The sequence below is a fragment of the Anarrhichthys ocellatus genome, unplaced genomic scaffold (genome assembly GCF_004355925.1).
Source record: "Anarrhichthys ocellatus isolate YVR2014 unplaced genomic scaffold, GSC_Weel_1.0 scaffold65, whole genome shotgun sequence".
NCBI classification, from domain to species: domain Eukaryota; kingdom Metazoa; phylum Chordata; class Actinopteri; order Perciformes; family Anarhichadidae; genus Anarrhichthys; species Anarrhichthys ocellatus.
Window position 1 is genome coordinate 1,264,037 of NW_022280095.1, and position 22,590 is coordinate 1,286,626.

Genomic DNA, 22,590 nt, shown 5'->3' on the forward strand with positions numbered 1-22,590 from the left:
CAATAAGGTCACAGCCTGCAGTCAGAGAAGACAAACATCACCATTCAGGGTCAACTTACATTTATTTTTGCATACATACAACACAAACTGCTTCATACATAAATGTGCAATGAGCTTCGCACTTAAAATATGGAACGTTGGATATTAACATGACTTGCAGTTTTCATGTTTTGTCTTTAATACATACAAGAATATGTTCAACAACAACAGACTCTTTATTTACTATGGATTATAACCATAAAAAGGGGACACCAACCTCACGAAAAAAGGAGCAATATGTTTCCTATAAAATCTCATCTTGAACATGACGGGACACAAAGCGCTGGCTAGTTACCTACCATTAATGCAGATACATGACCTACTGCACACACGTGGAAAACACAATGAATGCCTCAGAGATGACATTTAAGCAAAGGCAACCCGATACACTTGCTTACATAGATAGCCGATGCTTTCAGTGCAGTGAACAAATATAATTCCTATTGTGTTTAAACAAAGGGCAGAAGCATTAGTTAGCTCGTACTATTTCTGTTTTATCCTCCATTGTCAACATTGACACTGACATCTCAACAGCAGCCAAAGAGTGAAATAACGTAGTACAGGAAAATAAAAAAATACTGACACATCACCTCTGACAACATAACAAACACGCCTCATGAATGGTCAAATAATCAGCGAGGCTCCGTAACAACTACGCTCGACTGGAGGGAAAGCGGCCATGGGCTCGATATCACAGTTGGACCTGCAAACTGCCGAGAAGACACTCAAATCACACTACTGTCTGGAATGTGGGCCACGCTGCGCCTGGGAAGAACACAGCACACAGTCCACTGGAAATGAAAGTGTGGTGATGCGTTGGTTACAGTGTAGTCGAGTCTGTACAGTCCGTTAGTGTTGCTATGGTGGGAATTGTCACACACAGGTGGTGGGTGCTTTGTGGTAAAAGTCCTTTGTCTTTTATTGTTTAAGATGTTTGCATACAGTGAGGTCACTCCACAGCCCCGGGGCAAGCTGGAGATTGGAAATACAGTTACAACTATTTATGAAAGAATACAGTGGCTGTTGGTTCAAAACCTGTAAGCAAATACACGGTGTGCACTTAAATGAGAAGACTTCCTCGGGGAAAAGCTCTGATATTCTACTCTTAACTATGTACACACACACACACTCACACACATCCAAACACAAACACGACAACAGACGATATGCACCTCAAACACAACACATCACTTCTCACCACAGTTATCAACAATAGATTATTTAGAGTAATTGTTTGTAGAACTTAAAAAAAACATGGCTTTTGCAATAAACAAAAGTTGAATAAAATTAAAATAAAAGTGCCCTCTTATTATTATTATTATTATTATGCATGGCACACCTGCGTCGTACTTAACAGCAGTATACACGCGCCACTGATCTGATCCTACACTAGTGTGGTTCAATGCTTCGGGTCGTCTCTTCAATCCGCAGGTTCTCATTTCTGTCACTCAGCAAGAACACAACCAAGAGCAGCCTGTCGGTGCATCAGTTACATTGTGCAAATCCCTGATGCGGCCATCACAAACACACACACACACACACACACACACACACACACACACACACTGAGTCCTATCCATATTGAAAACATACATAATCACTATGTATAGGCTTTGATATAGCGCTACAAAATATACTCAGCTTAGCGCAACAGCCCGTTGACAAAGAGCGACGACTGAATAGAGCGAGAACAAAATGACATCGGTGTTGCGGCAGTGAACGGACTATGACGCGGACTTGTGGCATTCTGGTTCACCACGTGGTGTCAGCAAGGAGGCGAAACCCAGTGCAACATAAAAGTACATTCATGATAAAAGCAAGCTCTGCACCCCTCAGACACAAAAGAACAGAACAAAACAAACTATGGTTGGGAGCAAATGGAAAAAAAACCTGCAGTGCATAACCTTCTACTACAAGTACACAGAGAAGGTAGAAGATTACCCGCTACTCTGAGAATCCCGCTCCGATGTACAGATTAGTCAGAAGGGTGGATATGAGCCGCAGCGTAGCTAATGCTGAAGCTGCACGGCCACACACAAACCTCTCGATATTGCACACGATAAACACATGATTTGTGCGTATTGATGTACTTTATACATAACACTATACCGTAGACACAGGCACATGTTTGCTGCCACGATTAAAAATAAACAGAACAACTCATATTAAAATAAATGGTAACATCAGGGAGCAAGCAAACATCTCTGTGGTCGAGTTTAGAACACACTTTTAGGGCCCGTGCTGCTCGAGACGTAAATCGTTTCCTGGGATTCAGACGGGGATTGGTCTATACTTTCTTTAAATATCGTCTCTTTTGTACATACACACACATATATCATAGATCTATACATATCTGGATATGCCCTTTACATATTAAGAGTGAGCCTGTCTTTCTGTTCCCTTCCTGGGGAAGAAGCAGTCGTTGGTGGGTCCCTGGGGGGGGGGGGGGTACTGTTTACGGTTCTACTTGGGACAGGGAGGACGGAGATTTGGGAATACCGACGGGACCGAGGATAACCAGTCGGGCTCGGAGTCAAACAGAGAGCTCGAGGGCTGAGTTTGGGCCACTAGGGAACTGGACGGGAAGACGGGGGCCTGTGGCGTTTTGGTCGGAGGTTGAAAATCCAAATCATCATCAAAAGTGACCCACCGCTGGGTCGGTTTGCCTCCCGGGGGAGGCGGCTGGCGACGAGGTGCGAGGACAGGCGGAATGGAGGAGGCTGGCACCAGGGGCAAGGAGGGGACAGGAGACGGGGCAAGGGGGAGCAGAGGAGGAGGTGGAGAAGGAAAAGTGGATGACGGACCGAACAGGGACGTGGTCCTCTGGAGCTGGAAGGCGGGTGCAGCAGTAGCGGCTGCTGTCGGAGCGGGGGTGGGGATGAGTGGTGGAGTAAGAGCAGACATGGTCCTCTGAATGTTTGGCGTCGGGGCGGGACGATGGACGCTGAAGTCCGGCGTGAGCGAGCGGTACTGCTGTTGTTGCGGCAGCGAGCCTGTGAAGGGATTGGTGCTGCTCGGGCGGGCTGGAAGCGGGTCAGTCAGGAGGGGGCCAGGGGAGGCCCCGCGCAGCGTCTCCTGCGAGCGGCTACGAGACGGGACCGGAGGGGGCGGCAGCAGGGAGGAGGCGAACGGCGACGGGGTGGAAAGCGAGGAGGACGACGACGAGTTGAGCGCCTGTGGGTCCGACAGAGCGGAGGGCTGGAGGGAGAAGGATGAAGGGAGGGTGCTGGCGGACGAAGACGTGGGAACGGAGGGGGGGGCACGCAGGGAGGAGCCTCGGGTCAGAGACTGGGTGGTGTGCCAGGAGGAGGACGAGGAGGAGGAGAGGAGATCAGAAGCAAGTGTGTCGAAGGGGTCGGGCTTCCATTGTGCTTCTCTTTGGATTCCATTCATTCCATTGGTCTGAGGAGGAACAGAGACATCCAGTCAGCTGTCACAACAAATGCTGTGTGAAAATATGAACCATGGAGCTGATTTGTTGCCAACTTCTTTCTTTAGCTCGGATCAAAGTTTAAAGATATCCATTGAAAACAAACAGTTACATATTACTGATCTATGTATCACATACAATCACCAACTCTAACACAAATGAATTAAATAATACAAAACAAAATATAAAATTAAATGAGGATGTCATTGCATATGTGCTCAGTCACCTGAACCACAGAGAGCAGATATGAAAGGACTAGTGAGGGGGGGGGAATGGCCAACAACTTAACATCACATTTTTTTCCCACGTTGTTTATGGTTTGATATGTTGACCGACAAAACAGAAGACAAGGAATGCTTTGGTTAAAATATCTTCTTTGCGAAGACGTAAAAAAGGAAAGAAAAATTGGTCACGAAATGAAAGAGAGAGGTTACTGGGTGCAACGTATGAGAGGTAATAACGTCAGAGCAGAGGACTGTTGTGCTATGGAAGATGAGACAAAGAGGTGGTTTAATATAAAGTACCTGTCACCCTGAGGGCTTCTCCAGCTTGTGAGAGAGAGACAAATGTATCAGAGAGACAAAAGCAGGAAGAACGACACAGACAAACTAAGCTCAAAGGAGCAGAAAGAAGCTATTGTTGCAGTCTTCGCCTCCAACACTTGTCATAAATAGCATACAATATCTTGTCTAATGAGAAGAATCTGAGAACCTGTCCTACATTATTTAACGACATTAAAGGAGAGAAATCAGTGTGCTCAATAGATAATTATAATAGCGTTTGTTCAGTTGCAGAAATTCGGATTTAAGATTAATTAAAAAGGAAGTTGCCACGAACCTGCGCAGCTGGGGCCGTCTCAGACTTGGCGGCGTCAGGTGGCAGAGTGTGAGAGGAGCGTGAACGTGGCGGGGGCTTAGGAGAGGCTAGACCTTGTGGAGAGCCAACAGCAGGGGGGGCAGCAGCAGCAGGGGGGGGCCCTGCTTTAGGAGCTTGCTGTGGCTGGAGCGGAGCTGAGATTGTGGGCTGCATGGGTGCTTGGAGTTGGGACTGAACTGTCGGGGCAGCTGGTTGGGGCTGCATGGGCGGCTGCATGGGTGATGGGACCTGGGGTCTGGCTGCAGGGGGCTCTGCAGGAGGAGGAGCCGAGGGAGGGGGACCTGGGCGAGGAAACGGGGACAAGTTCAGGCTTAAATCGTATCACATTAATAACATCCTCGTGTTGGTAATCTAGTATAACGCTGTATAATCTGTAAAAAAACACATTTCCTTACCCAGAGGCAGGTCGGTCGGCTTGACCTGGCCACTGGCCACAGGGCGTGGGGCTCCAGGGTGGGTGTCTGGGATGGGCCGAGGGGCCCCAGGATGCACCTCTGGGATGGGTCTGGGTGCTCCAGGGTGAGAGAGAGGTGGTGGGCGAGACTGAGGGGGCATACTGATCACCCCTGCTCGAGGAGGGATATTCTGGGATGACAAAGGAAAGGGAAAAGAGAATAGAGAGAAATTAACAAATTTGGTAAAAATGAGTAAAAGACAAACTTTATGAATGTTTTGAGTTTGTAAACTCACGGGTCTCGGAGCACCTCCAGGTCCAGGAGCTCCCACTGCTACCTGGCCTCGAGCTGCAAGGGTTAAGAAAGACAAACCGTTTACATCAGCAAATATCGTACTATTCTGTATTCATCATGTGGGCTGTGCTCCCTAGGGAGAGATGTAAGGAACAGTGGGAGGAGCGTTTAGGGAGGTGTGAGGTTTAATAGAAACAATGACGGTAACTTTTAGTACAAAACCAAGTTACACACGGGTGCACTGCAAACACACCCCAACCTATAACGCAAAACAAACTCCCTGTGGCTGGCTTAATTAATAATGATGAGTCATTCCTGAGCTGCAGGAGGTCTGGAGGAGAGGCAGGCCTGGTTCTGTGAGCCAACTGCTTATCACACAGCTCACACACCTTTTCTTTCACTATTCTCGTGTTCCACGAGACTTAGAGGTCTGTTTCTGTTTAATACTTCACTGTACAGTCACCAAACGCAAGTCAACCCAGCTAATCACGCACATCCTCAATGTGACACAGGGACTCAGCTATCCACACACACATAATACAAATGGTCACGTGAAGACAGGCCGAGTCACAAATTGGCTAAGCAACCGAACCCTACCCTCCACCCTGGGACAGGCTTATTTTGTGTCAATGTATAAATACATAACACAGGATTTACAGTAGACAGAAAGGGGATAATCATCGTATCACCCCCAGCAAGTACAAGAAAACTACCCACAAAGACGAGCGTTCACGGGACAAATGCTACGTCATGCTTCGTGGCACTCACCTGTAGCTGCTTCTGGCCGAGGGAGAGCGGGGCTTTTTGGTCCTTTTTTTTTTTGCAGCACAAAAGTAAACCAAACCACATTAGTGTTATACACAAAGTGGAATACCGGTCAAAGGAAGCAAGCGTTCCCAATGACAACCCTTTACAAGAAGCACTAGGAATAGCGAACGCCAGTAGTAATGCAGCAGAGCAGGGAAGTCTGAGACGCTGCGAGTCTGAATATCTTACCCGCCTCAGAAGGAATTCCCAACTAATCAGAGGATTACTGAAGCCGAGCTGACTTTAAGACCTTTTGGACCAAAAGGGATTTTCCTTTAACTCACGATATCTCCTCAGTTACGGAAAGACCGCGGTCACCAAATCAGTATTTGTTTCGGACGTAATAATGCAGACGTGAGGTATCCAGTTCCCTAATATGTGCAGACATTTCAGTCCGACGGTCTCCTGCATGACTCCTGATTATAATGGAATTAAAGTTAAATTAAATTAGTACGATGCATATCCTTCCTATTACTTAGATTAAAAAACACATAGGAACATGCCTTTTTTCATTTGCTGCTTACTTTGCACTTAAATTAGCCAAACAACAGGCTACCTACCAAGCACATCTCTCCTGCACACATACAAAAGACTTAAGATGGCCTCTAATGATGAAGAATTGCTAAAAGGTGAATCATCAATGTCCAAAAGGAGCATTGATGACTGGGTGTAAGACTACTAGGACCAGCTAATATGTAAAGACACACCGCCTGGACAGTTACCTTCACTGCCTCTCCTACCAAACAGTGGGTTGGGCCATTCGCCACAGTCTTCAAGTCAAAGAGGGGAAAAGAGTATTTCAATATGAAATAATACATCATGACTTACCAGCTACTCCCACACAAAAAATAAACCTAGGACAATGTCTAAGCTAATTAATAACCACACTTTTACAGTACTCACAAATATACCACAGAGGAGAATATTATTGTAAAGAATTTACATTCACCAAAACCACATATTCAGGGGAATGATTGTGATGATGCACAAGAAGCACGGCATTTTGAACTTGACCCAATCAGCACTCGAAAAAAAACCTTAATCTAGGAGTTGTTGTCTTAATTAAAACATGACTCAGCAACCCCGTGGCCTATTTCCACTTCACTTTTTAATCTGGAATGGATTTGGGTGGATGTTTGTGGCAACATGTCGTGTTTCAACGAGTTGAAAAGCTGAAGCTAAACACGAGGACAGCCCAGTGTTTGAGGGTTTGTGTCGTGTTGATGCTTCAGTGAATGAATACACTTTGTTTCTGCATCACACAATCATCCAAAAACTAACTATGCTGAACTGAAATGAGCATTGGAACTGACGACGGCCTCCTGATGCATTGTGCCTCTCCGTGTGTAGCATCAGATGGAACATAGCAGCCACTACTTTAAATGCTTCAGCCCTGTAAGCATATGGACACACAGTTCAATGCTCATCACTTTACCTGCAGAGCCCTTTCTAACTGGCAGAGGGCTCATGCCTCCTTCAGGAACGAGGTGAAGAAGTGGGACAAAGGTGACAATGTTAACACCTGGATTGTGTATCTCGTGCTGTATCGTGCTGAAAAATTAAATATTTACTCTTCCAATGTGGGATTGTATTTGGTTGCTCTGACTGAAGCTCTGCTACCGTGACTAAAATGTCAGAAAGTTGATGCTTTAATTAGCTGTAGACAAGGCTCAAGTGTGATGTTTTACCTGAAGGTGGTGGTGGGCGTTGAGGAGGTGCTGGGCGGGCTGGGGGGGCGTGGGGACGAGGGGGGGGCGGGCGTTTGGGCTCTGAAGATGTGGGGGCACCAGGCTGGAAGTCCACAGGAGGCCCTAGAAGGAAAACAAGAGAAATCTAAAGATTGTGCTTTCACAGAGGAATATATACAAAGCCATGAGCCCTAGTTTTCTGAAAGTTGAATAGACAAACAACTCATCCTACAATTTGTTCCACAGCTATGATTCAGTGTTGACCAAAGAAAAGGAGGAAGCTAACACTGCACACATTTGAATACCACACCATGAAGCATGTTTCAGAAGGAAACAAGTCGTTTACTGGAAGACACACTACACGCCCTCTAACACTAAACATCATCACGCACTACATTTTACCTGGAATGTCTCTCCTCAGTGATGATGGGCTTAACTCGTCTTCAGGGCATCACAAACAGAACAGAATTATAGTTTATAGACTGGAGCCTGGGCTGATTCATGGACGGTACTTTTAGCAACCTGATTCCAGGTGTGTGTCAAGATGCACATGTTTTATGTTTTTTTTTTTTTTAATATATATATATATATATATATATATATATATTCAGTATATACCTTGTGATGGGCGGGAGGGTTGACCTCGAGCAGACCTGCCGGGGGCGACAGGCTCCCCCTGGGTGGGGGAGTGACAGGGACTACTGCGGGGGGAGGGGAAAGGGGAGGATAGAGGGCCGGTGCCTGCTCCAGGCTGAAGGTGCTGGGGAAGGATCTCCTCCACCTCCTCGTCCACATCACCTGGTTATTAAAGGCAGGAATTCATAAACATTCTATAAATAAACTGAGATTTCTGAAGACGAGGATTAGGATTGATTGGCTGTCATCCCTCACCTTCCATATCATAATCATCGTCGCCCATGTCCGTGTCCTCAGCAAGCAGGGTGGAGCTGGCCGAGGTGGGGATGCTCCCACAGATTCTCTCCACACTCATCTCCTCCTCCAGACTCTTGATCCAGCCCGAACTCTTCAGACGGATGTCAATCAGTTTGCCGAGGACCTACGATGTAACCAAGAGCCACAGACAATAGACTAGTTACCAGGTACACAGTTGACTTATGGAGCATTTGTATAGCTTCGAAGTAATGAACACAATCAGCGATGACTTACAGTGGAAGCGCTGAGAGAAAGCGCAGCAAGAGCAGAGTAACCTTCCAGGAAAGTCACCCACATCTTCTCCTCAACAAACCTGCATAAACAAGGACTTTGTCAATGCAGTCCCACCGTCTGAAGGTGATACGTGTCCGTCTGTGTCGTGCTTTCAAGCTCACCTGATGAGGATGACCTCTCCGAATTGAGCAAACTTGTCCAGCAGCTCGTCTATGAGAGCATCGTCAAAGTAGTCGTCGGGGCCGGAGGAGCAGAGGGACACCAGGATGGTGCCGTCCGGAGGCCCCTGCAGGGCGATGACTTCTTTGTAGACCTGGTGCCGCGCGTCCGGGTCCACCTCCAGGATGTCCACGTCCATTATCGACACCACGGGCCTAAAGAAAGACGGGCGACGTTGAGGAAGGCGATGTTTGATTAAAGAGAAATAAAATATATTCGTTTACAACATTGTTATATTTCACTTTGAGAAGGAAATGCAGCAAATTACACTGTTGTGGTGAAACGCTAACAGATCTATCTTGTTATTTACCTGTGGTCGGAGGTCTTAAGCTCAGCCCTGCCATAGTACTTCAGAGTGCCTGCGCTCCAGGGGTTATCTGGATCGTCGTCATTCTCCCCGGATGTAGAAGCTGCTCCAACTACATTCATCTCCTCAGCTGCAAAACATGCACAGATGCATATAAAATACCCCTTTGTAACCTTTCCCAATTAAGACAAAAGCCAGATGTCAGTGGGGTTTTTGTCCAGTGGAGAAGGGGCTTAGGTGTAAAACATATTTTTGCCATTGTTTTAACTTTGTCTGTGTTGGTTCGATTTATCTGCAGAGGCTCTGCACCTTACCTGTTTTATCAAAGTTCCACTTCCTCCTCTTCCAGAGTATGCGGTCCGTCCAGGCTGGTGTGCGGCACTTCTCACTGGTGTCATAATCTTCTGAGAAGAGGTCATACTTGTAGGTGGGCGCAAAATCCAACTTCCCCTCGATAAAACCTCGGAACACCTGTTGAAGAAGTTTCTGCATTAGTACGCGCGATAAAAAAAAGGCTCGATGTTGCGGTACACCGTTTTCTGTTGAGAGGAAGTGAAAGTTATTAGTGCTGTAAACATGCACGTGTGCTGCAGGTCCTACCAAACCAGCATTCTTCTGGTCCAGCAACTGGTCCCCAGCTGTCAAGGCTTCCCAGTTTTGCTGTTTGATTAGCTCTTTCACTTCTTCGTTGGGCAGGCTGATCCGATAGTTAAAGTCTCCACACCAGAAGACGTAGTCATGCGAGTACAGCAGACGACCCTGGGCAAGGACAAGACGAATGCGGTTACCCTTAAGTAATGCAGAAACGTGTTTGAGGAATCACTTGCTGATGTCATGTTTGTCGTTTTTTTTACCATGGGGAAGGTGAGTCTGCGTGTGATCTCACTGTAGTCGTCATTCCTCTCCTTGACCTGTGACTGGCCAGCAGCAAAGTGGGAGCAGACGAAGCAGATGCTGGTGGTATGGAAGAGCAGGCGGATGGCCACACCTCCTTTGTTGCCTGTAGCCCCGCCCATCCCGGTTTTGACAGTATCTACAGCAACATCCCTGAGAGAAACATATCGAATGCAAACAGTTACATTTGCTACAATAACCGTGCGGTATGACTAGACGCGTCTCTCGTGGCAATGCGCACAGTTCCTACCTGATGAAGGGCGCGTGCTGTGGGCGGATGAAGACGAACAGACACACTCCCACCAGCTGCTCTGAAGCCAGCAGCACATACTTGTGGTCCCGCGATATGTTTTTTTGTAGCTCAGCTGCCCATAGTTTCTGGTTTGTAGTGCTGAGACAAAAACAGAAATATGTGTCATAATGCAGAAAAAGAGGAGAAAAAACCACCGCACAAAGAATAAAAAAAGGTGATCACAAAAAAAAGAAGTTACTAAATCTTCTTTGTCCGTCCTCAAGATATAAAACCAAAATAATGAACATAATATCAGCCTTGTCAACTCAGGCCTAAGCATCCTTTTTCAGGATTTTATTTCTACTACTATATATGAACTGTTCATACCATTTTGAATGTAATTAACACAGTTAAATATTTCATAATATTTATTTTTTAAAGTGAAACTACTGAGCTAGAGAGAAAGATGTATAGAGCACAGATAAACACTTCTTCTTCTATGGCCCATTGGTAAAAAAAAACAAAAACAGACCGGCTGGAATCTTGCACACATACCTCGCACTGACAATATTGCCAGCATTTAGCTCAACCATTTCCTCAAAACCGATGGCGAAGATATCTATGGGGTTTGCTTTGCTGTCTGTAAAGAGAAAGAATACACAATGTTCAACACACGTCTGATAAAAATGATTATCATTTATCCACCTAGCAAATGCTCAGTTTGAACAATGCCAACTGTTGTTGATCATTTAGCTCCCTGGACCTCATGAAGTAAATATAGATATAATTCAGTGACTTCCTGAAGTCTTGCCTTTAGTGTTCAGCAACCAGCAGAGAAAGTTACTGCACTATGCCAAGAAATAGTCTGGCCCATAACCCTCCTTTAAACCGGAGATCTAACATGCTGGTAGCCGTATATTGTTTCCTTCTGACAGAGCCAGGCTAATTATTTTGTGCTAAGCTAAGCTAACCGGCTGCTGTCTATAGCTTTATATATATATTGTACAAACATGGTATTGTTCTTTTTTAATTTTCAGGAAGAAAGTGAATAACCATACTTCCCAAAATGTCAAACTATTCCTTTCAGCAAATTAAAAAAAGAGCAGCCCTAAAAACACATAACCTCCAGACATGACATTTACCACCAGTGAGTGCAGAGGAACAAACACCGACATACCCTGGAACTCAGGATGCCCCGCCTTCTTTGGAGCATCCAACAGCCAGTCGTTGAGCGTCTGGTTGCGGAAAGCAATGCTGCGAAACTGTTTACCCCCGTTGACATTCCAGGTGCCGGTGCACACCCGGATCTGCTTGGGCCGTGTGTATTTATGGTAGTTCTGACACATTCCCAGCAATACTCTCGGGGAGGCTGTAAAGGGGAGGAAAGTAGGATTAGAGTGTAAAATGGTTGAGTACGTGTGTCTGCAGGAAAGGAAGGCATACAGGGGAAACAAAACAAAAATCTAATCAAAACCAATGGGAGAACATCCAAATACAACAGAGGAAGACTGAAACAATGTCCTAAAACATGGGTCATGGAATAAAGGACACAAACCAGTTGAAGTACAGATGACAATCAAATCATCAACTTTGGTAATTGGTCATTTCTGTCTTTAAATTTCCACTCAAGGTAATGTTCAATTTCATTGCAAAATTCTGCATTCTTTTAATCACTATTGCGAAGGCCTGATGATGTGCGACAGACAGAGTTGAACCACTACCAAAGATGGGTCATAAATGAATGAACAATAATGAGCAGCAAACACAAATGATAGGACAACTATGTGGGATGAAGAGATCCGTCCACTGCGGGCAGTCTGGCAGTTACTATACCTGATTGTAAGACGGGCTCAGTGACTAAGATTGTGAGCAGCGGGGTGGGGGGGGGGGGAGAGGGGAGAGAAGGGCGGGTTAACCAGTGCTTTAACAGATAATTCGGTCAGCATTAATCTAACAGGGACAGAGAGCTGACACTTGGAGATTACGCTCGCAGACCAACCCTTCTATCGTGCAGAGAAGCTTCTGGCTAGCAGGGCTACAACAGATACAGGTCCAAACTCAGCCAAAATATGTAAACTCCTCCTCCACTTGGGAGGAGAAGAGAAGATTTTCTTAAAATGACAAAATATAGATGCTTGGAATACGGAGCAAAAACTTGCATTTGTAACACTATTCATTTGTACATTTTAGGGAAGATGTGATCTGTTGACTCAGTAAAGTAATATATCATATGTTGTAAAGAATTACCATAAAGACTGGAAGTGGTGAGCAAGGCCCGAGCCTTGTCGGCCAAATCGCTGTTGAGTGTGGAGCCCAGCCTCAGGATGTCTATCGCCTCCTGCTTAGAACTGTCAAAGAAGTTGTTCTGGATGGTCCTGGTCACAGAACGAGCGCCATCTTTTAGCTTTCCCACCTACAAACAGCCACAAAAAAGAAAAAAAAGAAAAGTTATTAGCTATACTCTCACTTTGTGTGGAAAAAAAAAAAAAGTTTGTACTTTCCACTCCAACCATGGAAGAGAAGAAAAGGAGGAACACACGAGACGGATCCAAGTCATTTGACGAACCGGGAAGAATCAAAACTTCACTGATTGATGTGCAACATGCCACATGGTGATCATTATTATTGATTCCTCCAAGTTCATCCAATCAAGACAGCAGATGTAACCAGATAATGTAGGCGACAATAGAAGATGATACTGTAGTGAAACAACTTTTATTTTTTAGCTCATTTCTGTGGATCAGTAGAACGCTGTGGAGTAGAACGCCATGGAGCGTTCCACAGTTGCCAGGTCAAGACAGTATGCATCACACGTATACCTCAAGGGGAATAAAATCAAGTTTTTGTGTTTTTTAAATAAAAGAGGTCCCAACTATCCCATCCTCCACCATCATCATCATTTAACCCACAGACACTGAAACCAACAACGCCCCAGAAACAGCTCAAAAACGACATCGACTGCCTTGTTCACTTACCACAGAGGTAGAGAGGTCCAGACAGCAGAAAGAGATATCACACAAGAGTTTAGAAACTGAAGCACACAGTTCTACACACAGAGGAGATCCACTCTGTCACTGCATGCACAACTAGGCATTGTTTTAAGTACCATCTATGGTTTAAGATCACATTCCAAAGGTAACACTTTAAATCCCCAGTTCTGTTGAATTTGAGGGTCACAATTTGTGCCATTTCTTTAAGTAGATATTCATTTAACGGGGCAAAACTTTGATGTACTTGGAAATCTTGCCTGAGCTAAAGCTTTATTTTTCTTTTCAGTTGGAATAGTCTATCACGTGTAAGTGTTTATCAACATTGTCTATTCCAGAGTAGCTAATTAAATATCAACCCTTTACATCTTTTAGGAACAAACAGTAATTCAATCTTTAAGTCCATTTTGCTTCATGAGAAGACAAATATAAACCAAATAACTAAACATATAACTGATTCAATACTACGGTTTGCTCAATTTGCTTTTATCAAATGCTGTCATTCACTTCTTCATGTCCCCAGACAGGATCAACAATTTGGTGGACGTTGGCTGAGCTGTACCATAAAGTGCTAAAATTAATCAAATCTGACAAAACCGTTAAAATCCTACATCAAGTGCAGCTATGATAACCTGCTGTCTCTTAATAATCAGGAAAATGTGAACTTGTATTTTTTGTGTGTATTTGGTGAGTCTCTTTCGTGTACCTTGGCCTTGCCATCCAGGGCACCAGTGCCCGCGTAGATCTTACTGACGGAGTCTCCATTGGCAGACCACATGGTCCTAAAGACCTCCTGGAACCTGGCCACCAGCTGGGGTTTCTCTGTCAGACTCATTTCCTCCAGCTGCTTGGGCAGCATCTGGTGAGGAACGGGGGCGTTTAGACTATGAGCGTCAACATTAAAAACAATGGACTTTGACTATCTTATAACAATAGAAGAGCATACTGTGACTATTACCTCAAGGGCAAAGAAGGCCTGCACACTGTTGGTTCTATCCAAACAGTCCAGGCAGTTGGTCCTAATGGTCCCACCCTGAGTCCTAAAAAGACACAATGTTCTGACGTTAAGGATCAATAACAAACATTGCATTGACTACTACTTACTCCATATTAATTCCTCACCTCACGATGCCCGTCTCTGCAGAGTAGTAGAAGAACCCGCACTCTTCTGTGAACTTGTTGAGGTAGGGTTTGAGGACACTGTGGAGTTTGTCCGCTTTGCCCCCCTTCACATTTTGATGGTAGTCAAAGTTCACCATCTTCACTGCTGAAGCGTGCTCTGATGCCTTCAGGTGACTCTGAGAGAGGAAGAAGACTTATTTACAGAAACTTTAACTGAATGCAAAAAATGTTGTGCATGCAAGGTGGGTTGCCTGTACCTACGAAGCAACACTAGTTTGCATTCATGAACACAAAACCCAAAGGCTTGAGCTCTAAGGAAACCTTTGGTTAGAGTATGTGAAGATGCAGCTCATGTTGTAAAACGAGGGCTCAGTTAACAGCTGGCAACACTATCAACTTCATTTCCTCAATGGAAAGATTGGCATTACAGATAAAAACTTGGCTAAACGATGACACACAAGGAACCATCATATTTCACACGGAGTGAAAATAAAGAGCTGCCCTGCATTTGTTATTGTGCACTTAAATCCACACCTGAGGACACAACATTTCTGGATATGACAACCAGGAAGTGCCTTTAATATTAATCAACGAAATGCAGCCTCAAGGTACAGTAATTGGGATACTAATCTGTTTTGATGCACACTATTTGCTGCCAGTAGTTCTTTGTCAGAAGTATCAGATAAATGTCTTTTAGTACATGTCAGTGTGAAGGGACGGAGGACGGCTGCTCTCACCTGAAAAGCTTTGCTGAGCATGTGTTCCCCTTCCTTACTCCCAAGCAGGTTGATGATCACCTGTTTACCATACAACCTCCGCAGTGTAGTAAAGTGTCTGGACAACAAATATACAAATCACATACTAATAAGCATCCATAAAGGTCTCAAATTACATCACAGACTAATAGTGCATACATTCTAACATTTATCGTAACACATTAAAGTCCCCATGCTGGGTACCAATGCTTGAGCTTCATAATTACACACAGTGAATGCTGCAGCCCCGATGTATATATCAACAATGGCAAGAAATGTTGATTTAAATTCATTTTTGGAGTCGGCAGGGAAATATTATGGTCAAAAGTCTTTTTGCTTATTTGTATTTCAATGCATCTTTCTTCAGCTGTGACATTTGCTCGCTAAAATAGGAACTACAACTACGTATATGAAGGGGATTCATCCAAAGATGCACTTCGGTAGGGATGTGTTTTTCGCAGAAGATGTTTTAAAGACTGGAGGGACAAAGGGAGGGACACTTAAATAACGGCGGGCCTCTGAACAAACTGCTTCAACACATTGCAGAAATAGATGGGGCGGATAGCAGACCGAGGCTACTGTTCGTGTTTATAAAAAGATGTTCTTGTTAGCTTTGTACCATCTCAGGAATTTCAACACAGAAATCTTGTCACTGCAGAAACTGACGAGATAGAACAACGGATGGATGAGTCACAAGTCCGGAGAGATACTGAGAAAGACTGGAAGCATTGCCAAAGACTTGGTGTGAAGAAATGACTAATTTGTTTCAAAATATAACTGGTGTACCATCTGACGTGCTTGCCTCGGCATGTTCAGGATACTGAAAAGCAAAGGGGGGGGGGGGGGGTTACGTTGCTATCTGGGCTCAGCTCAGTCAATCCTCACAAGTCCACGATATCGAGAACTGAAAGACGGTGAACTTCACAGAGTTCCAGCATCACCTATGGTTACAATGATGATTTTGGGGGAAATCTTTACAGACTTCCATTGTTTTGTTATCAGACTGACGGCTTCGTGAGCGTAGCTGTGTTGTGGTATTTGCAAACACTGACCCACTGTCTGTAAAGAAACTAGAGAAATGTTGGGTTTGTTTGTTTGGGTGATCGGTTTTAGATTAAAAAAAAATGGGGATGATTCCAATTTAGGAGGCACATATTTGTCACTGGCCACCTGGTGTCTACAATTCACTGCCAGTTAAGGCAAGATGAGTAACCAAAGACCCAATCCAACGCTTTTTCTCTCCCCAACAGTCAGAGCTGATTTTCAAAGGATACAGTTACTGGGATAAAATGAGAGAATAGTCTCTGGATCTAAACTATATAAAAATAAAACAGGGGTTGATCAAGGACTACTAATGTGTCCTTTCGGTTCCCTTCAATAAACCGGCCTCTGAGGACACACTTCAATTAACAAGTTCTCCTCTCAGAGTCCGGAGAGCATTTCTCTGTTGCACCTTGGGCGGTGACTGCAGGAGACAAAGTATTAATGTGTTTCCCCTGCTCCTCAGAGCGATGGTAATCTGTTGAAGGCCAGATAAAGCAGCTGGAGACTGCTACACATTATTAACATGCACATACACACACACACAGTGCGCTGAACATTTACCTTTCGAATGCTGGTGCATTTGCCTCGAATCCCCTTGAGAGTTTGACACGATGAGAGCCGACCTGCAGGTCAGAGACATCCAGAGGAGACAAAAGAAAAAAGACACAAGTCACGGTGTTCTTCTTCACTTCAAATCAAATCCTTAGAAAGGAAAGTTGCACACACACACACACACACACATACACACATACACATGTTGCAGATGACCAGAAAACCTGGTGGTAAAATTGGGTAAGCAATTTTGGATAACAGTGGAAACGAGACCTTCATGGTGGAAAAAAAAAAGATGGACAACAAGGCATAGGACCACAGAAAAACAGGGTCAGCAAAAGATTTGTTCATACAAAGACACTGAGCAGCAGAGAGATCTTGTTGCCCGTCACCTTTATTCACCTCTTTTCCCAATTCCTCACTGCCTAAAACATTCCCAGCTTTTATTCATCTTCTTTTGCTTTCTAAAATATCTTCTCGTCTCTGATCTAATGTCATCATCCCTCCTGCAGCATTCAGTCTCTGCCTCCTCTTTCTCCTACTGGTCACAAGCATCAGACGTGCATTCTGGGTCTAAACCAGTCAAAGAGTATTACCACTGCATTGGCATTATCTGCCCACATTTCTGCATGTGCCCGGCTTGGTTTTGGCATACGATGCTAAATATCTTTGCTCCATGCTGCTGCCATTTTGTTCCTCCTTGCTTCACTCTTTCTACTGTTGTGCATGTCTATGCTATGCATATTTAATAACTTCCTGAGATGGCATCTGAAAAGCACTCGAGTTACAGCTTCGATCAAAACCTCTTCTCATCTTAGTCCAACTCTGCAGCAACAGATAACACCCGGAGGGAAATTTGTGAAATCAAGCGCAATTAATGCACACAAAACATTTAAAGGTTACATATGTCATGACTATTAATCATAGACATTCGTCAACCAATTCATTAGATATTTGATTGATTGTACTTTTTAAAGTACAAAGCATATTTGTGAATATTATTGTGACGCCACATGCGATCATATTCCACTGATGCGTCTTTCCCCAAAACAACCATAAAATAATGATACACTAAGATTTTGTCATCAAGCAGGACTCTAATAGACTAAGCAGGGGAAACCCTGCCACTTTACCGATTAACATGTTTCATAGTAGGGTAGTTAACCACTAGTTCTAATGTAAACTAACTGTACCGAGATCAATAACTCTGCTTCTGGATCAAACTGAAACTAGCCATCCTGCCCAGGGAATGAATCTCAGAGTAAGGAAAGGGGAGCGTGAGCGTAAGCCTACAAAGCCACAAGGGGAATAACAGCTAAAACAGTGCTTTTAAAAGCAGGAAGACTACAGTTCTGTCTGAAAACAACCCCGAGCCCACAGCCCTGTGTTTTGACCAAACTGTAGATAGGTAGAAAAATGTGCTACAGTTTCCTGAGGAATAACAGCAGCTTAAGTGAAAGGGAAGTGGTTAGGGGATGTTTTCAGACCAGGCTCTCACCTGAACAAAGAAGTCTGGGAGCTGAGGAAAACAGAAGAATGCCCTTTACCAACCACTACATCTATCGTTAACCTCTCCCACGTCTGACCTAATCCACTAGTCTGTGCAATGTCAGGACAAGGGCCGGAGAATCCCAGCGATGTTGCTGAGTCATTGGCATTGCACAGAGAAAGCCCTATCTGCAGTATGAAAGCGCCAGCACCCGAAAGAGCCAAAAAAACACCGCAAAACAAAAAGGTTGTACCAGGTGGGGGTTCTCATCCATCCTATTAGGGTGCCGATTCTCATTCAGGTGCAACCAAACACCCTTAATGGACTTTTTCTGAACACAGCATGGATACAATGTGTTAAAACTAGGATAAAGATACCCAGTGTAATTACAAGGAGATGTTTCATTCCCCACATATAGCCAAATACAGTGTATTTTTATTAAAGTGTTTTGTATTGTTCTGCAGGAGCTCCACATGGGCCTCATCAGAGTTCAGTGTTTACACTTACACTGTGCAATCAACTGGGACTGATTGAGCCTTATCTGCAACGGAAGCTTTAGGATTTTCAGATAATGTGGCTAAAAGTAAAACCTCACCGTCACGATTCGATGCTGGCTTTATAGGATAGATTTAGTTTCCATTACCTGGATTCCTGGCTGTTCCCAGAACAGAGGAATGGACCCACGGATCTGTATGAAGGAGGAAACTTTGTCGTCCAGGAAAATAACCTGTTCAAAACAAGAGGAACGTTTGGTTCAGCTCATTAGCAAAACCTACATTAACGTTACAGGAGGATTGAAAGAACAAAAATAAAACATAGTATATCCTTTATAAACTGTTAACTAACTAGAACACTTGACAATAAAATATAATCCAACACAAAAACCATGCAGCTACCGCCACACCTATGAAGCTTCTCATGTTTAATTTCTATTTAGACTTCTACAGAGACGTTGAATGACCTCTATGGTAGTTTTTGAGACAGTAAATATTGGTGTAGTTGTACTGCATTACACTGTATTTGAACTGTAGTAGTTCCAGTTATTCTGTCCAACGTACAGCTTCGTGTTTGTTTGCTGAAACAGGAACTATAAAAAAACCAGACAATGCAAATCCAGTCATTTGCCACAATGAAGAGCCGGGAAGTAAGCTTGCATATTCAAATATACAGTAAAAACAAAATACTGATCGGACTGATGTTAACTAGATATAGAAGTTGAACTATGGCAAAAGTAAAAGGCTTCAGACTTGTGCTGATATATCATCATCACTAGCACCATGCTGCTGGTTTCCCTGTCGGGGTTTAATGTTACCTATGAATCTATAATTCATTTTGTTGAACAATGTCCTTCGACAGTGACGGCACGAAATGCTCGAGCAATAATCGTCTCACCGCTAAGGCCGTACCAGGTTTTCTCCACACCAGTCAATAGATAACCAGTGTTTAAACAGACTGTATGAACCAAGGCCATGTGACCATGCACACAGAGCATATAGAAACTGATTCAATGAAACTGTCAAAACCCGTCACCTGTTCAGTCTCCACAAAGTTGGCCACCTGTCCGTCGTCGTTTGTTCCGCGGACGTTGAATCGCGTGCCGGCCCGCTCCGAGCTGAGGCGGGAGAAGATGCAGGCCTTGGCCTGTTTGTGGCCCGCATAGATGGTCCTGACCTCCACACCGCCACACATCAGCCTCAACAGCCAGTCGTCACAGTTTACTCCGTAGTGTTTCAGGTGCAGGTGCAGAGATTGGTTCCTATTGAGTAATCAAGACACGACAGTAAACACACAAAACAAATTCAGTATGAGCAGTGAATTTTGTTGCAAAGTTGCAAATCACACATTCGGCAGAAACAATTTCAACCGGAAAGACTGTATTTAGTTCATATCCACTATTTCAGAGATTGTTAGAGCCAAACACATGCCTACTACTCTCTTTAGAACAGTAATCGTTTCATGCTTTTACCAAAAGAAGCGGTTATCTGTCGTGTCCTCTAGGATCCTGCGATGTGCATTGAGACTCAAGTCCATGCTGACACCAGTGGCAGACCAGGCAAAGTAGAAGTGTCCCGAGTTCAACACCTTTCGCACTTCAGCGATCCGGTCCTCGTCTGCTTGATCATTCTTCAGGGATATGAAATCTGTCTGTGTGACCCTGAAAACCTCAGAATCCTGCACCTTCCCCACAGAGCTGCATCCGGTCACAACCACCAGACTGTGGAGCATGGAGTCACCTGCAGAAGCAAGTGGAGTATGCCCAAAAAAAAAGAAAGAAAGGGACATGAGAATGAAAACAACGTATATGATGAATTGTAAAGAAAAAGGATAAACGCAAGCAGTACATTAACAGATATGAAGCACTGCATTGAGAAAAGATACAATAAAACATTTGGCCTAAGAGACTGGACAGGAAACAGTTAATTAAACTTCTTTAAAAGGAAAATAACCAGCCAGTCAAATCTCAGCCATCTTTAAGACCGAGCTTCAATGTTTTACGCAGCTTTTTCCCCTTTGTTGTGATAACAAGAGCCTTCAAGGTCTGATGGAGGGCAGGAGAAAGCAGCTTAGAAGTAAGAAGCGACAGACCAATGAACCAAGAGGCCTTCGCAGCTACACTGGGGTCACAATCTGGCCTGTATCCAGGAAATGTCTGCAACGCGGAGCAATGAACAGAGAAGATGCAGCCGTAGCTTACCCAGGTTTAAGCGGAGGACGCCCAAGATGCCATAGGCATCGAGAATCTTGGCATATGAGTTTTTAATGGCCTCCTTCTCTGCCGCCGCTGGAAGACAAACAGCAATTTAGGGGGAATAGTTGCTAGTGCCTGTGACGTAATCATAGTACAAAAATCACATCTAAAGCATCTGTCATTACAGTGCAATCAAACAGGATGGCTTACACAGGACGGCAACAGCCCCGGATTCAAACATGAGGCATTCTTCCCGGCTCCTGGTCTCCACTAGGACACTGTAGGGAGGGGGGTCCAGCTTGTGGTAAATGCGATATCCCTTGCTGAAGGCCATTGTTGATCCAAGATGAAAAAACTACGTTATTACCTGGGAACCGAAACAAAAGAATGAATGAGGATATCAGATAAGAGACACTCGCAATCAAATGCAACATCTGTAATTCAGTGGCTGGTAGAATGCATGACGGTGTATTGATTATTGATGAAGATGTTACCTGTGATATGACCATACCATAATACATATCTATCTATCTACATCCCTTGTTTTGTAGTGTTTGCGCAGCTAGCGTTAGAACTGGACCAACAATTAAGAGTTTTCAAAAACTAAATAGAAATACTGTGTGTAATACAATTTTGGGGTTGAAATCTTTTACATTTTAATGTACATTAATGTACATCCTGCACATTATGGAAATGTATCGTATTATTAGGCAACATTACAAATTACGTGATATTGAAATCTTTCATTGGGAAATCAGTTCCCGGACATAGCTAAGGGCCCAAAACATATGGCAAACTAATCTTTTAAACACAATTTCGCTGGTGGCCCGGAGATTATGAGCAGCACGGATACTGTGTACGATAACGTTAGGCCGGGGGACTGAAACATCATCCATCCTGACACGGGCAGTCACGACTTCATAATGCTGTGCAGCAGCCGAAGCTAACGCTAACGTTGCCCTGCACACGTAGCTTCATAGCTAGGTTTAGTGACGAGAGAAACCAACGAACAAAACGTCAGTGATAAACTGATAAAACTGTCCTGCGCCTATCTAATGCTAGCTGATACCGTTAGCTAAGTTAGCTAAATCAATCACAGGGGTGATAGCTATGATTCGCTATCTGACGATGTTTTGATGGTGGTACAACCTGCACGTCCGGGATGATAATCTCACATTTACTAATACGTTGACTGTTCATCATATAACGGTTAGGCGTGTGCATACGTTTGAATGTCAGCTCTATCTCACTATTGTACATTTAATTTAAAATGCATAGAGGAAGGGGGTGAGGATTTCGACTTACCGTCTGCCCCCGCCGGGTTGATATTCCGCTGTCACAACAAAATTCTTCCCGGTGTGTTGGCAAAATGGTACATTCCGACACTGGGCACGCCTACGTCACGGTTCCGTAATACCTGAACTGGTACCGTGCGCTTTTGTACAAGGACAACGGAAGTAAAATATTAATAGTAAATATGTATACATACATATATAATATAAAAATGTTCACGCTATATCCAGTGAACGTTCCTTGGGGGGAGTATTTCCAACACACGTTAATTTGCAATAAAGACTCTGGTTACAGAAAATCACAAATGATCT

General features: G+C 44.2%; 1 protein-coding gene across 9 annotated transcripts; it reads right to left on the bottom strand.

Moving 5' to 3' along the window:
* Positions 1-43: 43 nt before the first annotated feature.
* synj1 (synaptojanin 1) lies at positions 44-22,391 on the bottom strand. Of its 9 annotated transcripts, XM_031872589.1 has the most exons (33): positions 22,292-22,391; positions 21,197-21,353; positions 20,993-21,079; positions 20,264-20,531; positions 19,828-20,053; positions 18,941-19,024; positions 16,818-16,879; positions 15,195-15,291; positions 14,458-14,633; positions 14,294-14,375; positions 14,042-14,194; positions 12,596-12,761; positions 12,182-12,205; positions 11,526-11,717; positions 10,904-10,988; positions 10,367-10,507; positions 10,077-10,269; positions 9,823-9,981; positions 9,537-9,693; positions 9,226-9,352; positions 8,858-9,070; positions 8,697-8,775; positions 8,421-8,586; positions 8,148-8,327; positions 7,530-7,652; positions 7,277-7,315; positions 6,564-6,611; positions 5,803-5,844; positions 5,036-5,088; positions 4,741-4,930; positions 4,307-4,626; positions 3,994-4,017; positions 3,356-3,441 (listed from the first exon to the last, which is right to left on the bottom strand). In XM_031872589.1, exons 2-32 carry the CDS (start codon positions 21,318-21,320, stop codon positions 3,997-3,999), a joined length of 4,077 nt encoding a protein of 1,358 aa, XP_031728449.1. In that variant the 5' UTR covers positions 21,321-21,353; positions 22,292-22,391; the 3' UTR covers positions 3,356-3,441; positions 3,994-3,996. The 9 variants fall into 9 exon arrangements, with proteins under 9 accessions (XP_031728443.1, XP_031728441.1, XP_031728442.1 ...); XM_031872583.1 differs by lacking the exon at positions 3,994-4,017 and having other exon boundaries at positions 44-3,441; positions 12,596-12,752; XM_031872581.1 differs by lacking the exon at positions 3,994-4,017 and having other exon boundaries at positions 44-3,441.
* Positions 22,392-22,590: the final 199 nt, after the last annotated feature.